Raw genomic sequence first — 21907 nt, 5'->3', positions numbered from 1 at the left:
ATTTTTTGCACCTGTATTTTTATGTGTTCATATTTTGTGAAGCATATAGCAATTTAATATGTAAAATGTATGCTTTATTCAGAATATTATAAGGATTATAGACATAAACAAACAACTTTATGTACAGTACTTTAACAAATATTTTTCCACTATCACATAGACTTCAAGATGTTTACTGACAGAAGTAGGTCACACATTTTTGAATACATTTTGTAAATTAAAATGAAAAAAATATTTTTAAGGTAATGGCTGGTTCAGAATGCCTTTGGGTTTGGATAAATGGTCTAAAATAAGACAATTATGAATTTTACCCAAGAACAGTTTTGCTCTCAGCGACAGAGGGAAGGCTCATAGTGGTTCTTTGGCATGTCTGCAGGTCTGGGATCAGTTTTATACGTCTAAACAGTTGTTAAATAACCTGACAACTGACTTCAGATAAGCTGTTAAGAGTCACCGCCTATTTTTAACTTCAATAAAACTCTAAACGGCACTACTGGTTGGAGCTATTGACGCAAAGCACTAATATCCTCTAGCGATTGGCTCTGGCTCCTGTCACAGAACGTCAGTCAAAATGACAAGCCAATCGGAGCCCGCGTCTGGCTCTTTGTTCCTCCCGTTTGGGTTGTGACGCAGAGGGTCATGTGTTGTTTGTGCTCTGGCCCGTAGAGATGTGTACAGGAGGAGAAGGGAACGGATTGCTAACCGAGCTAGCCGGATCCTCCCGATTATAGAAACACGGCTGAACGTGGTCATGTTGCACACGGTAGGCTTCATTTCGTGATAAAAGCCCGCTTTGGATTACCTGCCTCGCTGCTAAACGGGCAAACGGACTTGTTTTTTTAACGGAATAACAAAGCCGGTTCGTGAGGATTGCAAATCTGAGCCGAGCGAGTCAACGTTAGCTGGCCTAGCCGGACTCGGGAGCTCGTCTCCCAAAACAAGAATGGGGTCTAGGTCCACTCGGATTAGCTTGCTAGTAAAGTGACCTTTGATTGTATTCTTTGATGGCGAATTTCACGAATTACCAGGAAGGTAAGGCTGCGATGTTGATGGTGGAGACGCAGCAGAGGGACGTGGGGACGAAATCTGCGGCCGTTGCCACCGCAAACGGGGACGGCTCGGTCGGGGAACCCCCTTCCCCGTTAATTAATATCAGCGGCGGTGCAGGGGGAGGAGGAGGCGGCTCTCGTTTCCATCTACCGCCCTCCAACCACCTTCACCATCAACACCTCAGCCACCATCAACAGCAGCACCACCACTACCAGCTGGCACCGCAGCAGCAGCATCTTTCCGGGGAAAACATCGCAGAGTCTCCGGGCAGGAAAGCCTCCTCTTCGGTTCTCAGCCAGGTACACGCCGCCGAGGACCCCGCCGCTTCTTCTGCCGCTTGCAGCAGCAGCAGCAGCAGCCATGTATACGCGGCTGTGAATGTCGCAAATACCTCGGACGCTGTGGACGATATCCGCAAATGTGGCTATTTAAGAAAGCAGAAACATGGACATAAGAGGTTTTTCGTGCTCCGGGCGGCCAGCCACCTCGGGCCAAGCCGTCTTGAGTACTACGACAGCGAGAAGAAATTCAGGAACAGCCTGCGCTCTGCTGCCGCGGCCGCCGCCAGCGGTGGAGCGGTCGCCCCTTCTCCCCCGAAAAGGGTTATTTACCTCTACCAATGCTTCACAGTGAACAAAAGGGCGGATTCCAAAAACAAACACCTCATTGCCCTTTATACTAAGGACGAGTATTTTGCTATTGTGGCTGAAAACGAGCAGGAGCAAGAGGACTGGTACGTAGCTGTCAGTGAGTTAATGAGTGAGGGTAAAAAAGGGCACTTGGATTCAGATGATTTAGATGATGGATATGGTACTGTAACTCCTGGTACTGTGTTTAAAGAGGTGTGGCAGGTGAATGTGAAACCTAAAGGACTGGGTCAAACTAAAAACCTCACAGGTGTTTACCGGCTTTGCCTCTCAACTAAAACAATACACCTCGTAAAGTTAAACTCTGAAACCCCCTGTGTTAACCTCCAGCTGATGAATATCAGACGTTGTGGACACTCGGAAAGCTTTTTTTTCATCGAGGTGGGTCGCTCCTCCTCTATCGGGCCAGGGGAGATATGGATGCAGGTGGATGATTCTGTCGTGGCCCAAAACATGCATGAGACCATCTTGGAGACAATGAAAGCCCTAAAAGCTTTTGCAGAGTTCAGACCAAGGAGTAAGAGCCAGTCATCAGGCTCCAACCCTATGCCGTTTATCACAACGCGGCGCCACCTGGGCAACCTGCCGCCAAGCCAGACAGGGCTACAGCGGCGGTCGAGGACAGAGTCAGTCGTCGGGACGCCGCCTTCAAGTAAAAGCTCCGGCGCTAGTGGTTATCGTTTCAGGACGTCCAGCGAGGGTGAGGGGACAATGAACCGGCCATTCCGCTCCGCCACAGGAAGCCTGGTTCACCTTAACTCAGCCCGTGCCCATCATGGTCGCCAGGATGGAGCAGGTAGCAGCGGAGGAGGTGGTGTCGCTACAGGAAATGCTGGCACAAGTACAGGCAGCGGACGCTACATGAGAGCTATCCCAGGCACGTCATCCACCTACCACGCCCGCTCCGCCTCGCTGCCGGTCTCCCACTTCCCCTCCACCACCAGTCCAGTGAGCGTCTCATCCAGCAGCGGCCACGGCTCTGTCTCCGACACGCTCACCCGCCCTTCAAGCGCCTCGATATGTGGCTCGCCATCTGACGGCGGCTTCAACTCATCAGACGAGTACGGCTCCAGTCCTGGTGACTTTCGGTACTTCCGGGTGCGGAGTAATACACCCGACTCGCTGGGCAACACCCCACCAATCAGAGAAGAGAACTGTCTCAATGATTACATGGCCATGGGCTGGAACCGGGAGGTCTTCGGCACCAGCTCTGGTAACAACAGCGGAGCTGACACACCAAGGGATGAGAGCACATCAACAACAGAGGATGAACGCCTGTCTTCTTCATCATCATCACTGAGGAGGAGGACTCACTCTTTCTCTAGACCCCCTGGTGGTGCAACTGGTGGCTCTGGAGTGGCAGTTTACCAGAAAATGACCCAAACCAACTTCTCCTTGGATGAGGGGTCTGATATAGTTTTACCATTTGGGAGTGGGCTGCTACGTGGTGGGCCGTCCTCCTCCTCTTCCTCCCTCCGCTCTGATTACAGCTCCTGCTCCGAGCACAGCCAGCAGAGCCGTCCCTCCACGCTCTCACGTACAGAAGCCAGCGGTGAGCGCCCGCCTGTTTCATCCTCATCCTCTGCCAAGGAAGACAGCGGCTACATGCCTATGTTGTGCGGTGTGGCTGCTTCGCCTAGGGACACTCCCCCCGACTACATGCCTATGCAACCCAGCTCTTACACCCATCCCATCTCCCACTCACCCCAGTTTCACAGTCCGGCTTTAGGCCCCCGCTCAGCCCACCACCAGCCCCAACTCCAATCGCAATCCTCCACTGACTCTCATGGCTACATGATGATGCTCCCAGGGGGCAGTGGCAGCTCCCCTTCCCCTGGTCAGGCCTCCCCCAGCCCTCACAGCAGCTCCAGCATGGCAGGTGCCAGCGGGACGGACAGTATAGCAGAGAGACCCGAGAACGGGGAATATATGGACATGTCGTACAGCAGCAGCGGAGGGCGCAAGCTCTCAAATGAAGGGTATTACACACCTGGCACACCTGAGGGCACCCCAAAGTCTTACAGCCCTTATTTCTCCCTCCCTCGCTCCTACAAGGCCCCCACAAGAGAGAGAGATGAGAAAGAATATGGGGAGTATGTTCCTATGAGTTCTCCTGCCAAACCAGTCTTTTCATCAGTTGCCACAGCTTCCATGTCCACACCAGAGAAGAGGGGTGGGGGGAGTAGTAGCACCTCCACTCCCTCTCACCCACCCCCGCCTTACGGAGCTCACCATACGACTGCAGCAATGGCCGACAGACGTGTCGTGAGGCCCACCCGCCTCCCTTTAGGCAGGAGAAGTTTTCATGGCCCTCTGCGGGTTAGTGAACCCTCCACAGCGTCTGCAGGTACTTCCACCTCTGTCCCCGCCACTGTCAGCTCATCAGAGGGGCCCTCCAGCCCTGGAGAGTATATCAACATTGAGTTTGGGGATCACTACCCTCACCAACAACAGCCCCCCGCCTATCCTCTCTCAGCTGAAGATGAAGAGCCTTCCTTAGGGTCCAGCGACCCACGTCACTCCCCTCCTCAGCCCCAAACTCACCAGGACTATATGAGTGTGGAGGTAGGGGCGGACCAGCATGACAGCACTGGATGTCTAGGTAAAAACCAGTCCCCCAGACCCAGCCTTGTAGCCCCCTGGAACCCACCCAGCTACATCAGACCCCTGGCTAGCAATCCTGGGGCGCTGGCCTCCCCTGGAGTCCCCGCAGGAGGTCACTGGAGGTCAATGGGAGATGACTACACGGACATGACGTTCAACCTCAGCAGAGGTGAGAGGACGCAAACAAGTCCCACGGCCATGCTGCAACATCTCTGTGTGATAGAGGGACGTTACGGCCACACCCCTTCTGCCTCTTCCTCATCCATTTCCCCTCCTCTTCCTCCGTTGAGCCCTGGCAGGGCGCCGACACACCAGCCGGAACCCAAGGTGGTTCGGGCCGACCCTCAAGGCAGGAGGAGACACAGCTCTGAGACATTCTCCTCCACCTCCTCCTCTAATTCAACTCCCTCTGGAGGAGGCCCATCATCCTCCTCTACCCACCCCTCGCAGGTCAACCCCTCTGCCCCCAATGGATCTTACCTACAGGAGGGTCAGGCTTCCAGGTGGGCCAGCTCAGCGTCTTTTGACAGCGTGTGGGTGTCCGTGGAGGGTCTGGGGGATTCTCCGGCCCACCACGCTCCGACAAGAGCGCAGGAGATGGGCTCGGCCTCCGGGACATCAGCATCCTCCTCCTCCACGGGGGCTGGAGCAGGTCGAATGTGCAGGAACATGTCTGTGGGCTACCAGAACGGCCTGAACTACATTGCCTTGGAGCTGAGGGAGGACGGGAGTAACACAGGAGCCATTGCGACGGTAGCCGGTAGCAGCAACGGGAGCTCGACGGCGGCGGTGGCAACGGCGGGGACGGTGCCTCTGCCGGAGAACGGAGCCTACGCCAGTATAGACTTCACCAAATCTGATGGAGTCACCACGACAAGCAAGGGTGAGTAAATAAAAGTTTATGTTTCAGGTTGGGAAGTTTTGTTTATCTTCTGTGTCTCTTTTTCTATTTTCCTATTCATATAAGTCGGGAAAATTGGTTGACTTGCACAGCCACAGCAGCGAGCCAAAGTGTGGAAAAACATACTTCCTTGCCTTGTGTGTGCACATGAAAATAAGCTTTCATGTGTGAGTAAAGAGAATCAGTGTTACAGATATTTTTTTCCTCACTGAAATCCAAAATAACCCTAAGTGCTGTGTGCTATTATTAGTCGCATTATATCAATTTGCAGCTCCTCTAGTGAATCTATTTTGGATCAAGCCTCTGTGATCTTGACAAGGCTGCGTTCAGGCGCTCCGAGCGAGCAGCCAGCCGTCGTCTTTGAAGGCATCTGTCCAGGGAACTGAAGTCTAGTCTATAACAGAGCTGGTACAGGAAGTGGCACCAATATGCGGTTCATCTTGAGGTCTGCGTGTGTGTTGTGTGTGAGCAGACTGGGGAGACAATTAGCTCGCTGAATGAACCGAGGTTTATCTGAGGTCAAGTGCAGACTGAATCGCCCAAAAAAGGCCCTGACTTCCTGTCTTTGTAGCTGGTGCTGTCTGTCTGTGCCTGTCTGTGCACGTGCCGCTGTTTTCTTTGTGTCAGCATGTGTGTGCAGAGTGTACTAATGTGTGGGTGTGTGTGTGTGTGTGTGTTCTGACAGGCTTTTGTCTGCTGCGAGGCTGTCACTTGAGACACTTTGCCACATCTTTGAAATAATATATTTATGTGTACAAAACATGGATGAGTGCAGTGCCAGCAGGAGCAGTTAGTATGATGGCAAAACACATTAAACACAACACAGAGCCGTTACTTCTTCTTCTGTTGTTGTTGAGATTTTAAAGGCTTTGCTTGAGTAGTCAAGTTTGAGGCCATAGTTTGCAGGGCTGCTACTAACCTTTATTTTTATCCCTGATTAATCTGCACATAATCTTCTTAGTAACACATCTGAAAAATGCTAAATCACAGTTTCCCAGAACCCAAGTTAACTACTGCAAACAGTCTAAACCCTGAAAAACATTCAAGTTATGTTCACTTTAGACAAAGAAAAGCAGATTCTAGGAGCTGTTATGAACAAATGTTTGACATGTTTTTTAAAAAGCATGTTTAGGGCTGGTTGTCAACTATTAAATTAATAAATTCCAGCTGCCTGAATGTGAATATTTCGTCTTTATTTCCCCCTCTATGACAGTAACCTGAATTTATTGTGTTGTGGGCAAAACAAAACGTGTGTAGATGTAATTTTGAGCTTCGAGAAACAGTTTTCATCATATTCTGACATTTTACAGACCAAAGAAGTAATTAAGAAAATATTCGACAGATTATTTAACAATGAAAATGATTATTTGAGTATCACTTTATTATCAAAAAGGTGCATATAAGTGCTAAGTTTATTAACTAATGGAATAATAAACTGGCCGTTTCTCAGCTTGGATAGTTTTAATGTAGTAGGCCAACACTTGATTAATCAGAACACTGTTACATCTGATTTTAGGTACAAACAATAACAGCTCTTAAATTGTGTTTCTCTGGGGAGCATTCAATTAAACCAAAATCTTCACTTCAATACAAAAACGTTATTGCAGAATTTGCAGAAACTTGTACAACAATTACGTCACAAGATCTGTATTATGTTAGAAGTATATTAGCACTATTATTTACTACATACAGCACACTTCTCATAAATATTTCCTGCTGTTTCCTGACTAATTTCCTGTTTCCTCTGCTGTGTAGTACGCCACAGGCCATGTGGATAACTTCCTCTATGACAGGATGTGTAACTTTGTCTTGTGATATCAGTATATGAATGAATGAAAGAGTGTTTGTTAGTGTGTTTGAATGAAGTTATAGCTTGTTGTAGTTAAGATATAGATTTTAAAAGTTTATATCTTTCTCCACAATAAAACAGAACCCCAGAGTTTTCTAACTAATACAGACTCAGAAATGTTTAAAAGTCTCCAGTCGAATAGTGAGGAACTAAGTAAAAGCATTAAAGGGACTAAATGTAGCAAAAGCAAACGCACGTCTTCGGATGATAAAACATGACTTACCGTAAAGTCGCAGTCTGTTTTTGGGGCTATCCTAGAGGGGAAAAGGTTTTCTACAGCTATTTATTAATAAAATACAAGTTATTTTTACACTATTTCAATTTATTTTAGTTGAAAACACATTAAAAACACACACAAATTACAGCCTACCATCTGTTTTCATCATGTCTAGTTAGCTAGCCGGTGCGGTAGTTGAGCTCAGCCTACGGTAACTTTGATTGCTGCGAGGATGGCGGCTGCACTGGCGATCACGGCGGCGAATGTATGTGACGAAGCTTTAGCTAGATTATAGCGCTATCGTCTGGGTAAAATACACAATAACACAATAAAATACCTCTTTGGTATATTTGTTGCACTGTTGTTTAGGGCGCAGTCCACTTTTTAGATTGAAAAAAAAGTATTTAAAGTGTGTGCTATACCAAATTTTATGGTACTTCAGATATTTACTTTCTACACAATAAAACAAACAGAAGTGTTTTTAAAAAATAAATGATAAAAGGTTGAAAAATACACAAAAAAATACGCATTTTAGAAATAAAACAACGTAAATACAGATTTTTCTTTGACATGTTTTCCACATGTTGCATGATACTTTAAATCGACCCCTTTTGTTCAGCAGCTGTGCATGCTCCTGCAGCTTTAATGCAAAGCACTACGTTCGTTCATGTACTCCAGACTCAGATGTGTGTGTGTGAGACGTTTACTGCTGAGGTCAGGTCTACAGTGGGTGTCGTTAGACGGCGTGTTCGGATCAAGAGGATGAAAAAGAGGATGTTTTGCACTTCCTCTTTGATCACCTCCTCTCCTCTTTCACCCACTCGTCGTCCTCTCCTCCCGATTCTCCGCTCGCTCCCTCCCCGAATCCTCGCTTTCCTCTGTCTCGCTCCGTGTGCAGGAGCATGAGTCAGGATTGTCTGCGAGCGCGGACTGACTCATTTGTTTATCGTGGTGCCGAACGCAGATGAAAGCGTGTGTGTGTGTGTGTGTCTGTGTCTGAATGTGTGCTCGCTAGAAGAGATCAACTGGCACTCAGAGCGCTAAAACACATCCTATTGTGTGTGTTTGTCCGTCTGTCTGTGGGTACTTTTGTTCCCAATATAAGCCTTTGTGTTTGTGTGTGTGTGTGTGTGTGTGTGTGTGTGTGTGTGTTTAATTCATGTAGGTTCAAGGTAGCGTTCAGAAATGTTAAGTTAAACCAGGCCAAAAAACATTGAGTGCAGCAGCATGATCAGTCGTAAGTCCGTCTGTGTTGGTGTGTTTACAGTTTAAGCTCTGCAGCTAGGCAGGTAGGTGTGTGTGTGTGTGTGTGTGTGTGTGTGTGTGTGTGTGTGTGTGTGTGTGTGTGTGTGTGTGTGTGTGTGTGTGTACGCGCTGAGTCATGGCAGGCGGCCCTTTGATGTGGCGCTGTAATTGCGGCGGCGGCGTGTCAAGGCACACAGCGGGGCCGGGAGGAAACGCATCATCATCACTCAGGAATGCACTTCCTCTCAGCTGCGGTGTTGAGCTGATACAGAAACACCTGGATCCCTGACCCAGAGAAGGGGAGGAGAGGGGGGAGACGAGCTCTGTCCAGCTGTCAAGGAAACTTCTACATATAAATATTAAATTAAACATGAATCAGGAGTTCACATCACCTGGGTTACGAGACAAACAGACCTCCTAAAACAAGGAGATCACCTTTTCTTTGAAGTTGCGGTTTGTCTTTTACCTTGGAAACAGTTGCTGTTGTTGTCATCCATCTTTACATATAAGGTGTTCGGGCTGCATCCAAAGATTGTCTTCATTATTTCCCAATAATCAATCAACTTATCCACTCACAGACATGTTTTTCTTTAAGATGATAAAAGAGAATTCAGTTGTTTTGCATGCGCAGCTCTCAGCAGAGATGGCTCACCCCTCAGCAAACTCGGCTCCAGGAAACAATGTTATGTTCGTGCACAGAAAGAAAAATGTGGTGACGTAACCAACTTATTATCGACAATTAAATTCCATGGTAACTGTTTTTTTCCGCATGTTTTTTAAGCTGTAGAACATCTTTAGTTGGCCTGAAAATTTAATTTTGCACATGCAGGAAGTAGCACTGGTGCTCCTAGTTAGAGGCGACAGGATTGGTTAATTGACAAATCAATTCATATTTCTTCTGTAGCGCTGTAATACCAAAGGTTGTCTTGTTTCCAGTTACTCATCAAGGTTGTGTTTAAGGTTTGAGCTTAGGTGGGTCCTCGTGTTTATTATAACAGGGAGTCTTTGCGTTACGCTTCCCAGAAAACGGTTAAACCGCCAGCGGCCGATGCAACACCATCGCGTCCTGAAACTTGTAAAGTCTGGGAGCATTTCAGCCTCAACGCTGCAAAGAAAAGTATCGCCTGCAGGATTTGCAAAGAGGACCTTGCTTATCACGGGAGGGCGGCGCTAATGCACGAGCATTTGAAGAGAAGGCATGATGGACTTGTGTCCTTGATTTGCACAAGCAATTGTGCAATTCATTATCTGCTTAGTTGATTAATCGTTTGTATAATGACTAGTCGGTTATTCAAATAGTCGTTATGCAGCCCTAATCATGCTAAATATTTCCTGGTCAAGACTTTTAAAAGGTTTAAAAGCAGTTTTTATTTTTAAGGCTGCATAAAAGATGCAAGACAATAAACACTCCTCTAGTGTTTTCGTCATTGTGATACAGCCCTAATGGATTAAAGGGTGACGACAGGAGGATTATGGGAAATAGCCCACCCTCAGCGTCGTTTGGTCAGGTGGATATAAGATGTCCAAAGGGTTAAAGTCGGGTCAGGAGAGGAAGTCGTTGACTTAAACGGCTCGGAGACCGTAGTTTTTTAGATGTAAGTGACAGCGGTGGGAACCTGCCCTTTTCCTCCCCTCACCTCCCCCTCTGTCCCTCCCCGGGACAGGGGGGGAGGAGGGGGAGAGAGGGGGGGAAAAGAAGGGTTAGGCAGAGTGTGAGAGAAGATGGTACGAGGCTGCCCTTTCCTCCCTCGTTCCCACCTCAGCGGTCTATATTTACAGCTCTATTTCCAGTCTGACATGAATTTATGGGCCGGTCGGAGGCATGCTCGTAACAGGACCCCCCCTCTTTCTGCATGCAGAGGACCCTCTCTCTTAAATAGCCAGATACATGTATATACCCACAGATGTTAGAATTATTAACCATCATGCATGCACGCAGAGCACTTTAGCCTCCAAGCAGCCGTTCGGGCTGTCACAGGAGAGTATTTGCAGCTCTCTTAAAGCCCAGAAGGTCAAAATTTTGGGCGTTTTTTTTTTGTCGTTTCGCAAATAAATACCTTCCACGTCTTAATTCAAAGCGCTGACATGCTAAGGGTGCTTTTAGCATGGGTGGCCCACCCTGACGAGCATGGGAATCTATAAACCTGCTAGCGTTGGTGTCCATTGGGCTTTAACAAGGAATTGATCCCTCAACCTGTTGGACGTGTCGGCGCCAGCAGCATTCCCATTGGTCGATGAATTCCTGGAGTTTTAGAGAATTTAAAGAGGTGTTTCCCAGAGGTTTATGTTTCAACTTAGAGCTTAACTTTTTCTTTTTCAAGGAAGTTTTGGGAACTTTTTGGAAGAATTCAAAGATTATGAGAAGCTTAACATTTCTTCTTTTTTTGCTTTTCAAGGAAGTTTTGGTCACTTCTGTGAAGAGTTTAAGGATTATGGTTGACTATGCAGTTGAGCTGAAATTGGTTGTATTGATTGAAAATCATCTGCAGTTGTTTTGTTGATTTAAAGTGATAATCTCGAAGCTTTTCATTTAAATAAAGTCTGTTAAGTCACTATCTATCGAGGTAACACAATGGTGATTGAGCCTGTGAAAGCCTTTGCATTTAGCATTTTACATTTTACAGTATTACAGACTGGGTGTCTGGTGCGACTTGCAAAGTAAAAATCACAAGCGGCGCCCAGTTAGTGACGCGTTTTCCATCACCCAGCAGTGGTTGGTCTGCCAGAGAGGGTAGGCGGAGCTAAGCGGCTGCTTTTCCGCTCTCTGCAAGTGTTGCGAGTAAACAGTAATCTACTATGGCTGAACAAACAAAGAAAAGATGGATGACTACAGATACAACTTCAAAAAGAAGTGAAAATCCAAAGACAAAGGACAAATTGGACGCTCAGATGAAGGCAAACAGTCTAAAAAGGAAAGCGACCGTCAGCGAGGAAAATCAAGAGTTACAACCGGAGCCGACCGTGGACGTCACACATGCAACACTGTCTGGATATCTGGGAAGTGTGCGCCCGTAATTACCGTTTATCACCATAGGTGCCGCCAAAGAGAACGAAACTCTTTGAGAGAACGAAGATCTTCAATTCACTAATAAGTCCTAGACCCACATTTTTTGCTTCAAATTTTTACTTTGTCCAACAGACAGTACAACTGGATAGCGAAGCTGGAAACGGCAAAAAATGTGCTTGAAAAGTTTGCTTGAAAAATTACTCAAAGGATTCAGTTATCTAAATAGTTGCCGTTTCCTTTACCTTCAATCCTTTCATCTAATTTTCTGACATATTCTAGACCAAACAATTGATTTATCAAGCGATAATGTATCGTGAGCGGGTTTAGGCTTGATATGATTACACTTAGTGCTCCAGATTCTGTGATTAGAGCTGCATCCCTAGCAACAGTCTGTTCTTCATAGCAACGGTCCGTTATCGAGAAATAGCAGACCTCGGAATGCCGTGATTAACCAATCAGAATCAAGTGTTTCACACAGCCGTGTAATAAGCAAAATTATAATAATAGTGCTTTTTTGAGTTCCTAAAGAAACTTTATCAGAGCTTTAAAAATGCTTCAACTTTTCTGAGCATTTCATATTTATTATTAAGTAAATTTCCTTTTAAAAGTTTTTCAAATCATTCAACTAAAGTTAATGACTGAGCTCTACAGCAGCTGTGAGTAGTGTGTCTGCCGCCCTGCAGTGCTTACTCAGAGGGACATGTTGTGTCTCATCAGTAATAAATGGACCTAAACACTGTCAGCTATGTGCTCTCACTGTTCCCGGAGGTTTTAGTGACTCTGAAGTGTACATTTCAAAGGTGGTCCTCCTGAGCATTACTCAACCACTGAGGCTCCCTCTGAAACATGCAGGAATTCTCATTTCTTCTTTACGTCTCTCCGGCCTTCGTGTTTCTTCTTCTACTCCTGTTTTACACGCCGTAATGATAAAGCAGAGTTTTACTACGGGCCCCCGTAGACTTACAGGAATGTGACATTGGAGAACTTTATTAGACTGTTTGTGTGAATGAAAACGGCAACTTTTTAACAAACCTTTTGTTTGTTTATCTTTATGTTTGCATCATTAATTTTCTACGAAAGAAACTAAGAATTTCTCTGACATTAAAGTCACAAATTTGCCAGAAAAACTCGGAAAACGTTTTGTCAAGGAACCACATTTCCTCTCACTATCACACATCACGCCTGGATTTAGCCCAGAATCACTAATTTATGATTTCATAATCTCATAAATTAGCTAGTTATTGTCTCACAAATTTGCCATTTTTTTCTGGCAAATTTTCCACTTTTATCACAAAAATATCCGAATTTTTTTTCTGGCAAATTTTTGACTTTAATCACAGAATTTTCAAGTTTTTGTCGGAATTTTACTCTCCTCCTCCGGCTTCTGTTTTTTTTCTCTTTTTTCTTAATTTTGGCCCTAATATGCCGTCATACTGATGCAAAGTCATTTTCACATTTCAATAAATAATTTACTTTAAATACAATTAAAATAGATTCGTGAAGAATTCATCTTTTAACTTTCTCTTTGTTGAAATGTGGCTTTTTCGTGGCATCAATTTTACGGTTCAGTTAAAGCTCCTGTGAGGAACTTTCGGTCTGTGTTGATTTTGGCGCCCCCTGTGGACAAATCTGTACCTCTTATCTCTTTGCTGATTTTGTCCTGTACATGCTGAAGTGGTGGTTTAAAAAAAAATCTCATCCTGCTTTCTTTAACAGACGTATGTACAGTATAACTCACTTTAAATTTGTAGGAATTTGAAATAATAAGTTAGCCAAAAAACAAAACAATAGTATAAAGAGGCCAAACAGAAGAAAGTAGCACCTCAGTCTTTAACTGTAGGGACATAATATCAGAGAACGTCTCAGTCTTCTCCCGACAGCAGGACGAGTTGGAAATGAGGGGAGATTGTCCTCTAATCGATTACAGACGGCATCATTCTCTCTGACACGTACAGAAATACAAAATAAACCAGATGTGATTAAATGACCTCAAGACGTTCCTGAGATCGTGTTCACAAGAACAGACTCATGAGCTCACAGTGACCCTGACCTTTGACCAAAACCTAGCAAGTTCATATCTGAGTCCGAGAGTGGACTTTTGGGACAAATATAAAGATACCCCCCCACACCCCCGCCCCTCTATGTTTTGCTCTTTGGGACCTTAAACCCAGAATATGTGAAATTGTTAAGCTGAACCGTTTAACAAATGCAGATTTGAATGATCAGATTCTCGCCGTCCTTCCTCGATCTGCCCCTAAAAAGGCCGCCGCCTCCAGCTGTCACGCCAGCCCAGTGTCAGGTCAACACGTTACGCTCGCCGTTCACTCCCATGATGCCTTTCATCTGTTGTCCCAGCTGGGTGAGCGGGGTTTAGGGCTTGGGCGTCGGGTCGGGGAGGACAGTCACGGCTCTGAACACCTGCCCGTGTTGCAACGACACAACAAGCTGTTAGCTAATGCAGGTGTTTGGCCAAAAGTGTTTTTATAACCCGATTTTCTGGTGAGTGTGTCTGTGCGCGAGTGTGTGTGTGTGTTTGTGTGTGTTTTGGTGAGGTCAGCTCAGGTCAGTCGGGCTCGTGTCCTCAGAGCGCTGTTTTGATCAAAGTCCGGGACTGCACAGAAACCCAGAGACCTCAGACTCTCTCTCTCTCTGCGCCTCTCTCTCTCTCTCGAGCCGTCTCCCACAAACACAAATTCAACTTCTCTTTATTGTGAGCAGAGTTTACTTGGGTGTTTTTGTCCTACTTTTATTGATCCACCTCTTAAAAGTCTCTCATTAGTTTCAAACGTGGATGTGTTGCACTTTTTAATCCTCAGAATAACTACTGTTGTAATAAATACACTTAGAATATAGGCTTCCTTGGAGATAATGTCACATGTTTTGCTCAAATCAAAGGTCAAAAGTCAACTCCTACACAAGCATCACCACCAATAAGTAACCGAGGCTCCTCTTCCCGTTCTAGCATCTAAATCTAGCATGCGTGGTAGCTCATTTAGCCTATAAGGACTGTTGATTTGATGAAGGATGATGTCACCTAAGTCTACCGATGGTAAATATGTAAAGATTAATACAATGTTATTATTAAATTAGCACCAAGCAGTAGAGATAGACCGATATGTTTTTTTCAGGGCCGATACCGATACCGATTTTTAGTAGTCAAGGAGGCCGATAACCGATATTTGGAGCCGATATTCATTTGCAGTAAAAGTGAAAATATTGGCGTCAAAATTTTGAATAATACAAACTCCAACACTTAACTTTGTTTAAATGCCTTTAAGCATATGTGTATTAAACAAACAAACAAAAAGCGCAGGGAGTTCCCCGGGTCAGCAGCATCTCTTATAAAGTTAACTGAAAATGTAAATAAATAAATAAATAACTTCCTGAAGTTTTATTAAGTAAATAAAAGTAAAATTTGCAAAGAAATGAACTTTTTCTTCTCTCCGCCGTGTGTGTGAGCACTCTGCACTCTTATCGGCCGTCGGATAAAAAAATTTTTTTTTTTTTTTTAAAAGGCCGATGCCGATATGCGTCAAAATACCGAATATCGGCGCCGATAATCGGTCGATCCTTACCAAGCAGGCATGCTGAGCAGACTTTATCTTTGACTTAAAAGAAAGCTGTACTCTGTTTCTACCCTTTTGTTTACAGTTAAACTGTTAGCTACAACTAAATAGCTGTTTTACATAATGTACGATTATCAAGGAGAAACCATTTATTGCAAACTAATCATTACAATCTCCTGGATTCGCCTGTAATATAACCAACAATGGACGCTAATTTCTCTCTAAGGATCGGACATGTTTTGAAGTTTTCCCCCAAAGTATGATTGGATTTTGTTTTATTTTGGCGTGCGCAGGAAGTGTTGCTCCTCCTCTACCTCTCGTTGTCAGCAGACCTGGTTTGGGCTGCTAGCTTCGTCTGTATCTCGTTAACGTCTCTCTTTGAAGCAGATGTGCAGTTGTTGATGCACTTTCCTCTGTCTTTGGATCTAATTAGGTCGGATTAGGTTGTTTAAACCGCGCTGAGCCCGTGTACCGTCACTCCTCTTCTCTATCAGTCCGTCCGTCCATCCATCCCTCCATCCGCGTGGCTGACAAACAGAGCAGCAGCATTCCAGCAGTGCCCCCTGTCAAAGCATCTGTATTGTGGCGTGCTGCTCGTATTGTTGTGTCAGACAAAGCCTCGCTCTCAGTGGAATAACCCAGCTGGACGGCGGCCATCGGCAGGGTCATTCAGGGCCGCTGGGCCGCATCACAACAGCCGACCTGACAGCCCGAGGCCCGGACACGATAGCAGGCCAGGAAACAAACTTTATGTGTGTGTTTGTGTCTGCTGGCAGCCGGCTGGATCCAAAGTTCAACGGCCACGCTCACTTATTTACTAGACAAACAGATTTTTTTTTTTTTTTACAGGCGAGTAGTTTGAGCCAAACTTGGTCAGAAAAGCTTTCAGGGAACACAGCTCACTAACTGTTGTACAAAAGCCTAAATACCTCTAAGTCGTTAGGCTATTTCTGTGTTAGATAACCTCTAAGACATGTTATTCTCTTTGTTTACAGCAGTGTAGAGTTTGTTGTTGTTGCCTTGAGTTGACCTTGAAAAACTTCTCCTGGATTTCAACATGTTCAGACATTAGAAACTTTATTTTTCTTCGTTCTTGTAAACTTCCTCAATGCAGGACTTCATTAACCCTCAGAAAAAGACTCTAAAATCCAAAGTTTTTCACTCTTCCGCAGCAGGGTAAGGGTTAGTCCAAACCCAGACAGATTCCAGTCAAAATTAGTCAGAACCACTCGGCTTCAAAATGTCCAAAACAACTAATATTGTCAGTCCAAACCACTGTCAGTCAACTGGCCACATTCCGCTTTCTTTGTGTCTGGGTCAAATAGTTTTCAACCGGCCGCAGTAGCTGTCACTTTGAGGAATACTTCTTGTTTTTACAGCAGAAACTTCCAGAATCTTTGGAAGTCATTATTCTTGGGATTTATTTCACTGTATAACATCAGAAAATATTGAAAGTGCTCTTTACTCTTCACGATCACCTTCCTTAAGAAAAAGAAAAACAGCAGTTTGGAAGTGGAAACTAATAAATGTTAAAAATTTCCCTTGAAATACAACCTTTACATGGATACAACTGCCAAAATAGTTGCTTTTCTTAAATGTCCAGATCATTTTCTGTTAAAAAAAAGACAGGTAGGGGGCGCTTGTTTAGCTCATTTGGTAGAGCAGGCGGTCCATGTATAGCGGCTACAGTCCTCGACGCACTGATTGCAGGCTCGACTCCCGGTCTGCCGATCATTTATCTCCCCATATTTGCTGTCTCTCTTCAGCTGTCCTGTCAAATAAAGGCAATAGCCAAAAAATTGAATAACTTGTAAATATAAATATAAATCAGATGATTCACATCTGAAGCTGAACAGATACAGTAAATAAACAGGCAAATATTGTCGCCTGACAGCGGCTTTTATCCTCTTTTCTTTTCGTACATGTATAATTTATTTTTATTTAATTAAACAATTCTTAACTTTGGACTATGAGGTTGTAGGTTAAAAATAGTAAAGATAGTGTTTGCGTTTGTTCAAGGATCAAAGCGATGATCTTTTCTGAGTGTATTTCTGCCTTACCTTAAGCTGCACTTAACTTTTTCTACATATTTTTTAACTTCAAAGTTTATTGTTTACCTTTTTTTTTTAACTCTTTCAGTACACACATGTTTCAAAAAGAGTTTAACCTAATCTGAGAAATGATAGATTTTTGCTCACCTGTATTTAGACTTGTGAAAAAGAGAATAAGTAAAGAATAGAAAATACTATTGTCTACTTTTTGCATGCAAAAGGCATGAATGTCTTTGACTTGCGTGTGCAGTAAGTGTGGTATAAAAAGTCAATAAATTCATATATAAAGTGTTGACTGTGTGTGCGAGCTGACTCTTGTTATAGATTTTGTAGAACATGTCTAATATCAGTTATTATATTGCCACCTGTTTATGTTTTACATGATCAAATATCAGTGAATCAACTCCCAAACATCCCAACCTGATGTTGACTGTTTTCATTTCGAAGATGTTTTCCTTACTAATGATCCGTCTTCTCTCTCTCTCTCTCTCTCTCAGACTGAGCGACGAGACGATAGAGGTTCCCCACCCTCCTCCTTCTCCTCCTCCTCATCTCTCCGCTCTGGGTACTTGACTCTGCCTGTGACCTTTAGCCTCCCCACCACCACCGGTGACCTCTGACCTCTTCACCCAGACTGAGAAGCCGCTCCCTTCTGGATGCAGAAAACAACAACAACAACAACATCAAAACAGATGACAAAAACGCTTGCAGTTTTTTTATTTTTAAGTGTATTTCATTTTTTTATTTTGTTTGTGTTTTATATGCATATCTTGTCCTGTTTTTTTAATTTCTCCCTCTCACAATCGATGCTGCCAGTTTGCGCTGCTTTTTTCCTCCCTCATGTTCAAAAGACTTACTCGAAGAGGGGGCGTCAACAGAACCCTAGATGGTCTTATTATCAGATGCTTCTCCGTACGGTATTAAAAAGGGAGGCTGGATTACTAAGCAAAGGCATTATGGTACAGACTTGGAAACTTTTATATTGAATTAATTTAAACTATTATTTTGTATCTTTTATTATAATTTTTTTACCCCATGCATAATCCATCCACAATACGGTACCGAACAGTAATTACAATGTTGACAAAGCTGAATAAGAAATGTTTTTCTGAATGGATTAAACCCTAAAATGGTACAAGCGCGTGGCTGGATCCAATTCAACCCCTGAGTCAACAGGTGTTGCACAAGTAACCCTGCCTTTTCTCATATCTGTCTTAGTAAGGTACGACACAGTACCAGACCAGCCCCCTTTGGATTACAATTTTGCCCCTTGCCTAAGTGGGCCAGTTTTGAAATACAACTGGGGAAAACAGAGCTCCGGTACTGGGCCACTTATGCAGTGGGTAACCCTAAGGCATTACTCTCCTAATATTCTGTAGCACATATTATTTATTCGTTATAGGTACAATTATTCCGGTACATTTCTTTTTCTGACGGTACTCCGCAGGGCGAAGGGAAGAACACAAGCCACTAATCGAATGCTGGAAAGTTTTACCTGTCTTATTCTGCCTCCCCTTCAAGCAGCTTTGTTAGACTGATGTGTTTAAAGGAATAGTTTGACATTTTGCGCTTTTTTGCCAAGAGTGAGACGAGAAGATTGATACCTTACATGTGGGTCTGCTAAATATGAAGCTATAGCTAGCAACCGGTTGGCTTAGCTTAGCTTAGCTTAGCTTAGCATAAAGACTGAAAGCATTCTTAAACATAAGGCATAACTCTACTCATTCTGTAGCACATAATATTTATTTGTTTTAGGTACAATTATTACGGTACATTTCTTTTTCTGATGGTACTCAGCAGGGCAAGGGGAAGAACACAGGCCACTCATCGAATGCTGGAAAGTTTTATTTATCTTAAGTCTGCCTCCTCTTCAAGCAGCTTTGTTAGACTGATGTGTTTAAAGGAATAGTTTGACATTTTGTGCTTTTTTGCCGAGAGAGGCGAGAAGTTTGATACCTGACATGAGGGCCTGCTAAATATGAAGCTATAGCTAGTAAATGTTTGGCTTAGCTTAGCATAAAAACTGTAAGCAGGGGTAGCCAGCAAGTCTGGCTGCATCTAAAGTTCAAAACCGACATATGACATGTTTCTTATCAAGCTTTAGGGTAGCTGATGGGTGGATTTTTTAGACATACATGGGCTACTTGTTTCCCCCTGTTTTCAGGCTGTATGCTAAGCTAAGCCAACCCAGCTGTTGGAACTAGTTTTGATAGAACGGTTTATTTTGATCCTCTTGTCTAACAACCGGCAAGAAAGCGAATATGCATGTTTCCAAAAGGGTTGAACTATTTCTTTCAAAACAAAACGGCTTGTAGAGGTTTTAAAAACTCAGCTGCTATCGCCTGATGGAGGATGGAGTTGCTTTACCCCTTTAGCCCTGCTGCTCGGTTATCTAGTGTTCTGCAAGACGAAGTGGTTAGTATACCGAGGCAGGTGTTTTGTTCTTTCTTTACATTTCAGTTTTACCTCAAACGGTCCGTAGCACAGTTCAGATTAGCGAGGGAGAGTTGCGCCAACACAAACACACATGACGCTGTAAAAGCACAAAGTACAGACATTGACACATGGATGCAAACACGAAATCTCTGCAAGTGAACTTCATACTGTACAGCAGTGGCATGCACACAGACACGTACGTCATGAAGACACATGACACAGTCATGTGGCGTCTCCCATGCCGGCTCTCATAACACACACACGCACAGTAGTCACACAGCCCTATTTAGATGAGGGTAACTCCTGAGTGCCCCCCGTATCAGATCTTTGTCAGCGGCTCTTGATGACGTCCGTGATATTTCACATGCACACACACACAGAGACATATGCATGCTGCAGTGGTCGTCATTGGCTCTGGGTGACGTAAAGAGGTTTCCAGTAACCTGAACCCGAGTCCCAGGTGCACAGCGCTGGTCAGACTTGCCCTGTTAAAACCACACATACACGCGTTACGACAGGCAGCGAACACCCACATCATTCAGTCTAAGCCGGAGCTCAGACACCCATATTTAGCATTTCTAATGCGCTACTCTCCCATGACTATAACCCACACGACTGTTTTCATAGATAGAAACGTGCTGAAACACAAAGACTGACAGCGAACGTAGCCCACAGAAGGCTTTTTTTTTGTTCAGTATTCACTCATCTAATGCTATCCTCGCCCCGTTTCTCAAATCAACCCACTTATTTTGTGTTGTTTTTTAAAAAATCTTTTGGACAGATAAAGGCCTGTCACTCTCGCTGTTTTGTGTGGGACGCATCATTGTCATCCCTCACCTCGCACAGCAGGGATGCTAACGTGGGAGGGAGGGGCTGAGCCGAGGTATCTTTAAATAACTGTCAGAAGTAGCAGAGGATGATCTCAAAGTGGCTGTGATTGACGGCTGACTTGATGCTCTCTGAACCGCACAGATGCAGTGAACTCTATCTGGTACTCCATGTTCATTGAAACATTTTTAATCACCGTTTCTGAAAGTGAAACTTAAGTCACAGGCTAGCTGTTCGGTGCACATGTTAGCCTCCTTTACGATAAGTGTTTGACGACTTTCAAAAACGACCAAAAGCTTCATCACAATTCAAATTTTTATTGACAATCAAAAGAAAATTCTTATTTCAATGGCGTTTTGTTTTAATATGCAACTTCTGTTTTGTTGTTTTGCTGAATTTGTAGCATGTGCACCAAACAAAGCTTTCTCTGAGATGATTTGAGCGCCATTTATGGTTGCTAATTGGGCAGTGTCAAATGATTATAATTAAATACACTGTTGTAGATACATTACATATTACTCGCTTGGTCTAGAAGAGTGCGAGATGTCCGAAAACCGAAACCCAAACAGTCCAAACCACCAAAGATTTAATTTATTTAACTGATATGTTCAATAATATCTAAAAAAACCCGGCAGAAATCAGCAAATCTGCACATTTTGATAACCAAAAATTGCGATTTTTGCTTCATAATTGAGTTGAAAGAATTACGCAATCTGTGCTCGAGTTACCTGATGGGTGGAGTTTGCTGCATCGAAGTGCTTCAGAGTGTGTCCATCACTTCATTTTTAAGATCATTTACCAACACTAAACGAAACAGAAAATATCTAAATGTCCTCACCTCTTTCCCTCCATCCCTTATATTTTTGTTTTCAAATTCCAGCCAGTAAAGGGGAGAGAATAAACCTTTTTTTCCTGCGTTTGCGGCTCAAAATGCAAAGGTTAATGCTAACAATGTTGGTGCTGAAAAAGGAGCGCTTTCGGACAGGTGACCCCCCCCCCTTTATTCCCCCTGGATCGCCCTCTGTTGGGTCGAGATAATGAAGCTAACGATCCCCCTCAGCAGACTCGGCCCGATTTATTAATGAAAATCCACAACATGCTGTTTAAAGATTTTAAGCCTGTGACGTGTCTCATATGTACATTAGAAAGAGTTATTTTCATTTGCCCCCTTTGAACGAACAAAGAGTTTTTTTGTTTCTTATGTTTTGATTTGTTTTGTGTACTTACTTTGCTGCAGCGACGTGTTGCTTTGAGCTTTTTAACGCTATGGCAAAAACAATGTTAGAGCTAGATTCTGGGGGGATTATGGAAGAATCCCCCGTAACTTATTTGAAGCATTATTCAAAAATGGATAAATGTCGTTCATGTCTGATTGCCTTCACGTTGAACTTTACCCCCCCCCCCCCCCCCCCCCCCTCCCCGTTTAATCCTTCGTCGTGACTGAATTAATTTACACAGAATCTGTGTTTATTTTGGCAACAATTCAACCTCAAAACTGTCCTCAAT

The 21907-nt window shown here is 44.2% G+C and overlaps 1 protein-coding gene across 1 annotated transcript; it reads left to right on the top strand.

The window, feature by feature from the left end:
• Positions 1-694: 694 nt before the first annotated feature.
• Positions 695-18803, top strand: LOC138600855 (insulin receptor substrate 2-B). Its single transcript, XM_069672381.1, has 2 exons — positions 695-5184; positions 17635-18803. The coding sequence occupies exons 1-2, from the start codon at positions 1005-1007 to the stop codon at positions 17637-17639; spliced, it is 4185 nt and encodes a 1394-aa protein (XP_069528482.1). The 5' UTR covers positions 695-1004; the 3' UTR covers positions 17640-18803.
• The last annotated feature ends 3104 nt before the right edge of the window (positions 18804-21907 follow it).

The sequence above is a fragment of the Semicossyphus pulcher genome, unplaced genomic scaffold (genome assembly GCF_022749685.1).
Source record: "Semicossyphus pulcher isolate SPU_LCO1_2020_fin unplaced genomic scaffold, fSemPul1.0.p SCAF_21, whole genome shotgun sequence".
NCBI lineage: Eukaryota > Metazoa > Chordata > Actinopteri > Labriformes > Labridae > Semicossyphus > Semicossyphus pulcher.
Note: the sequence above shows the minus strand (reverse complement) of the source record. Positions and strands in the feature narration are given on the sequence as shown.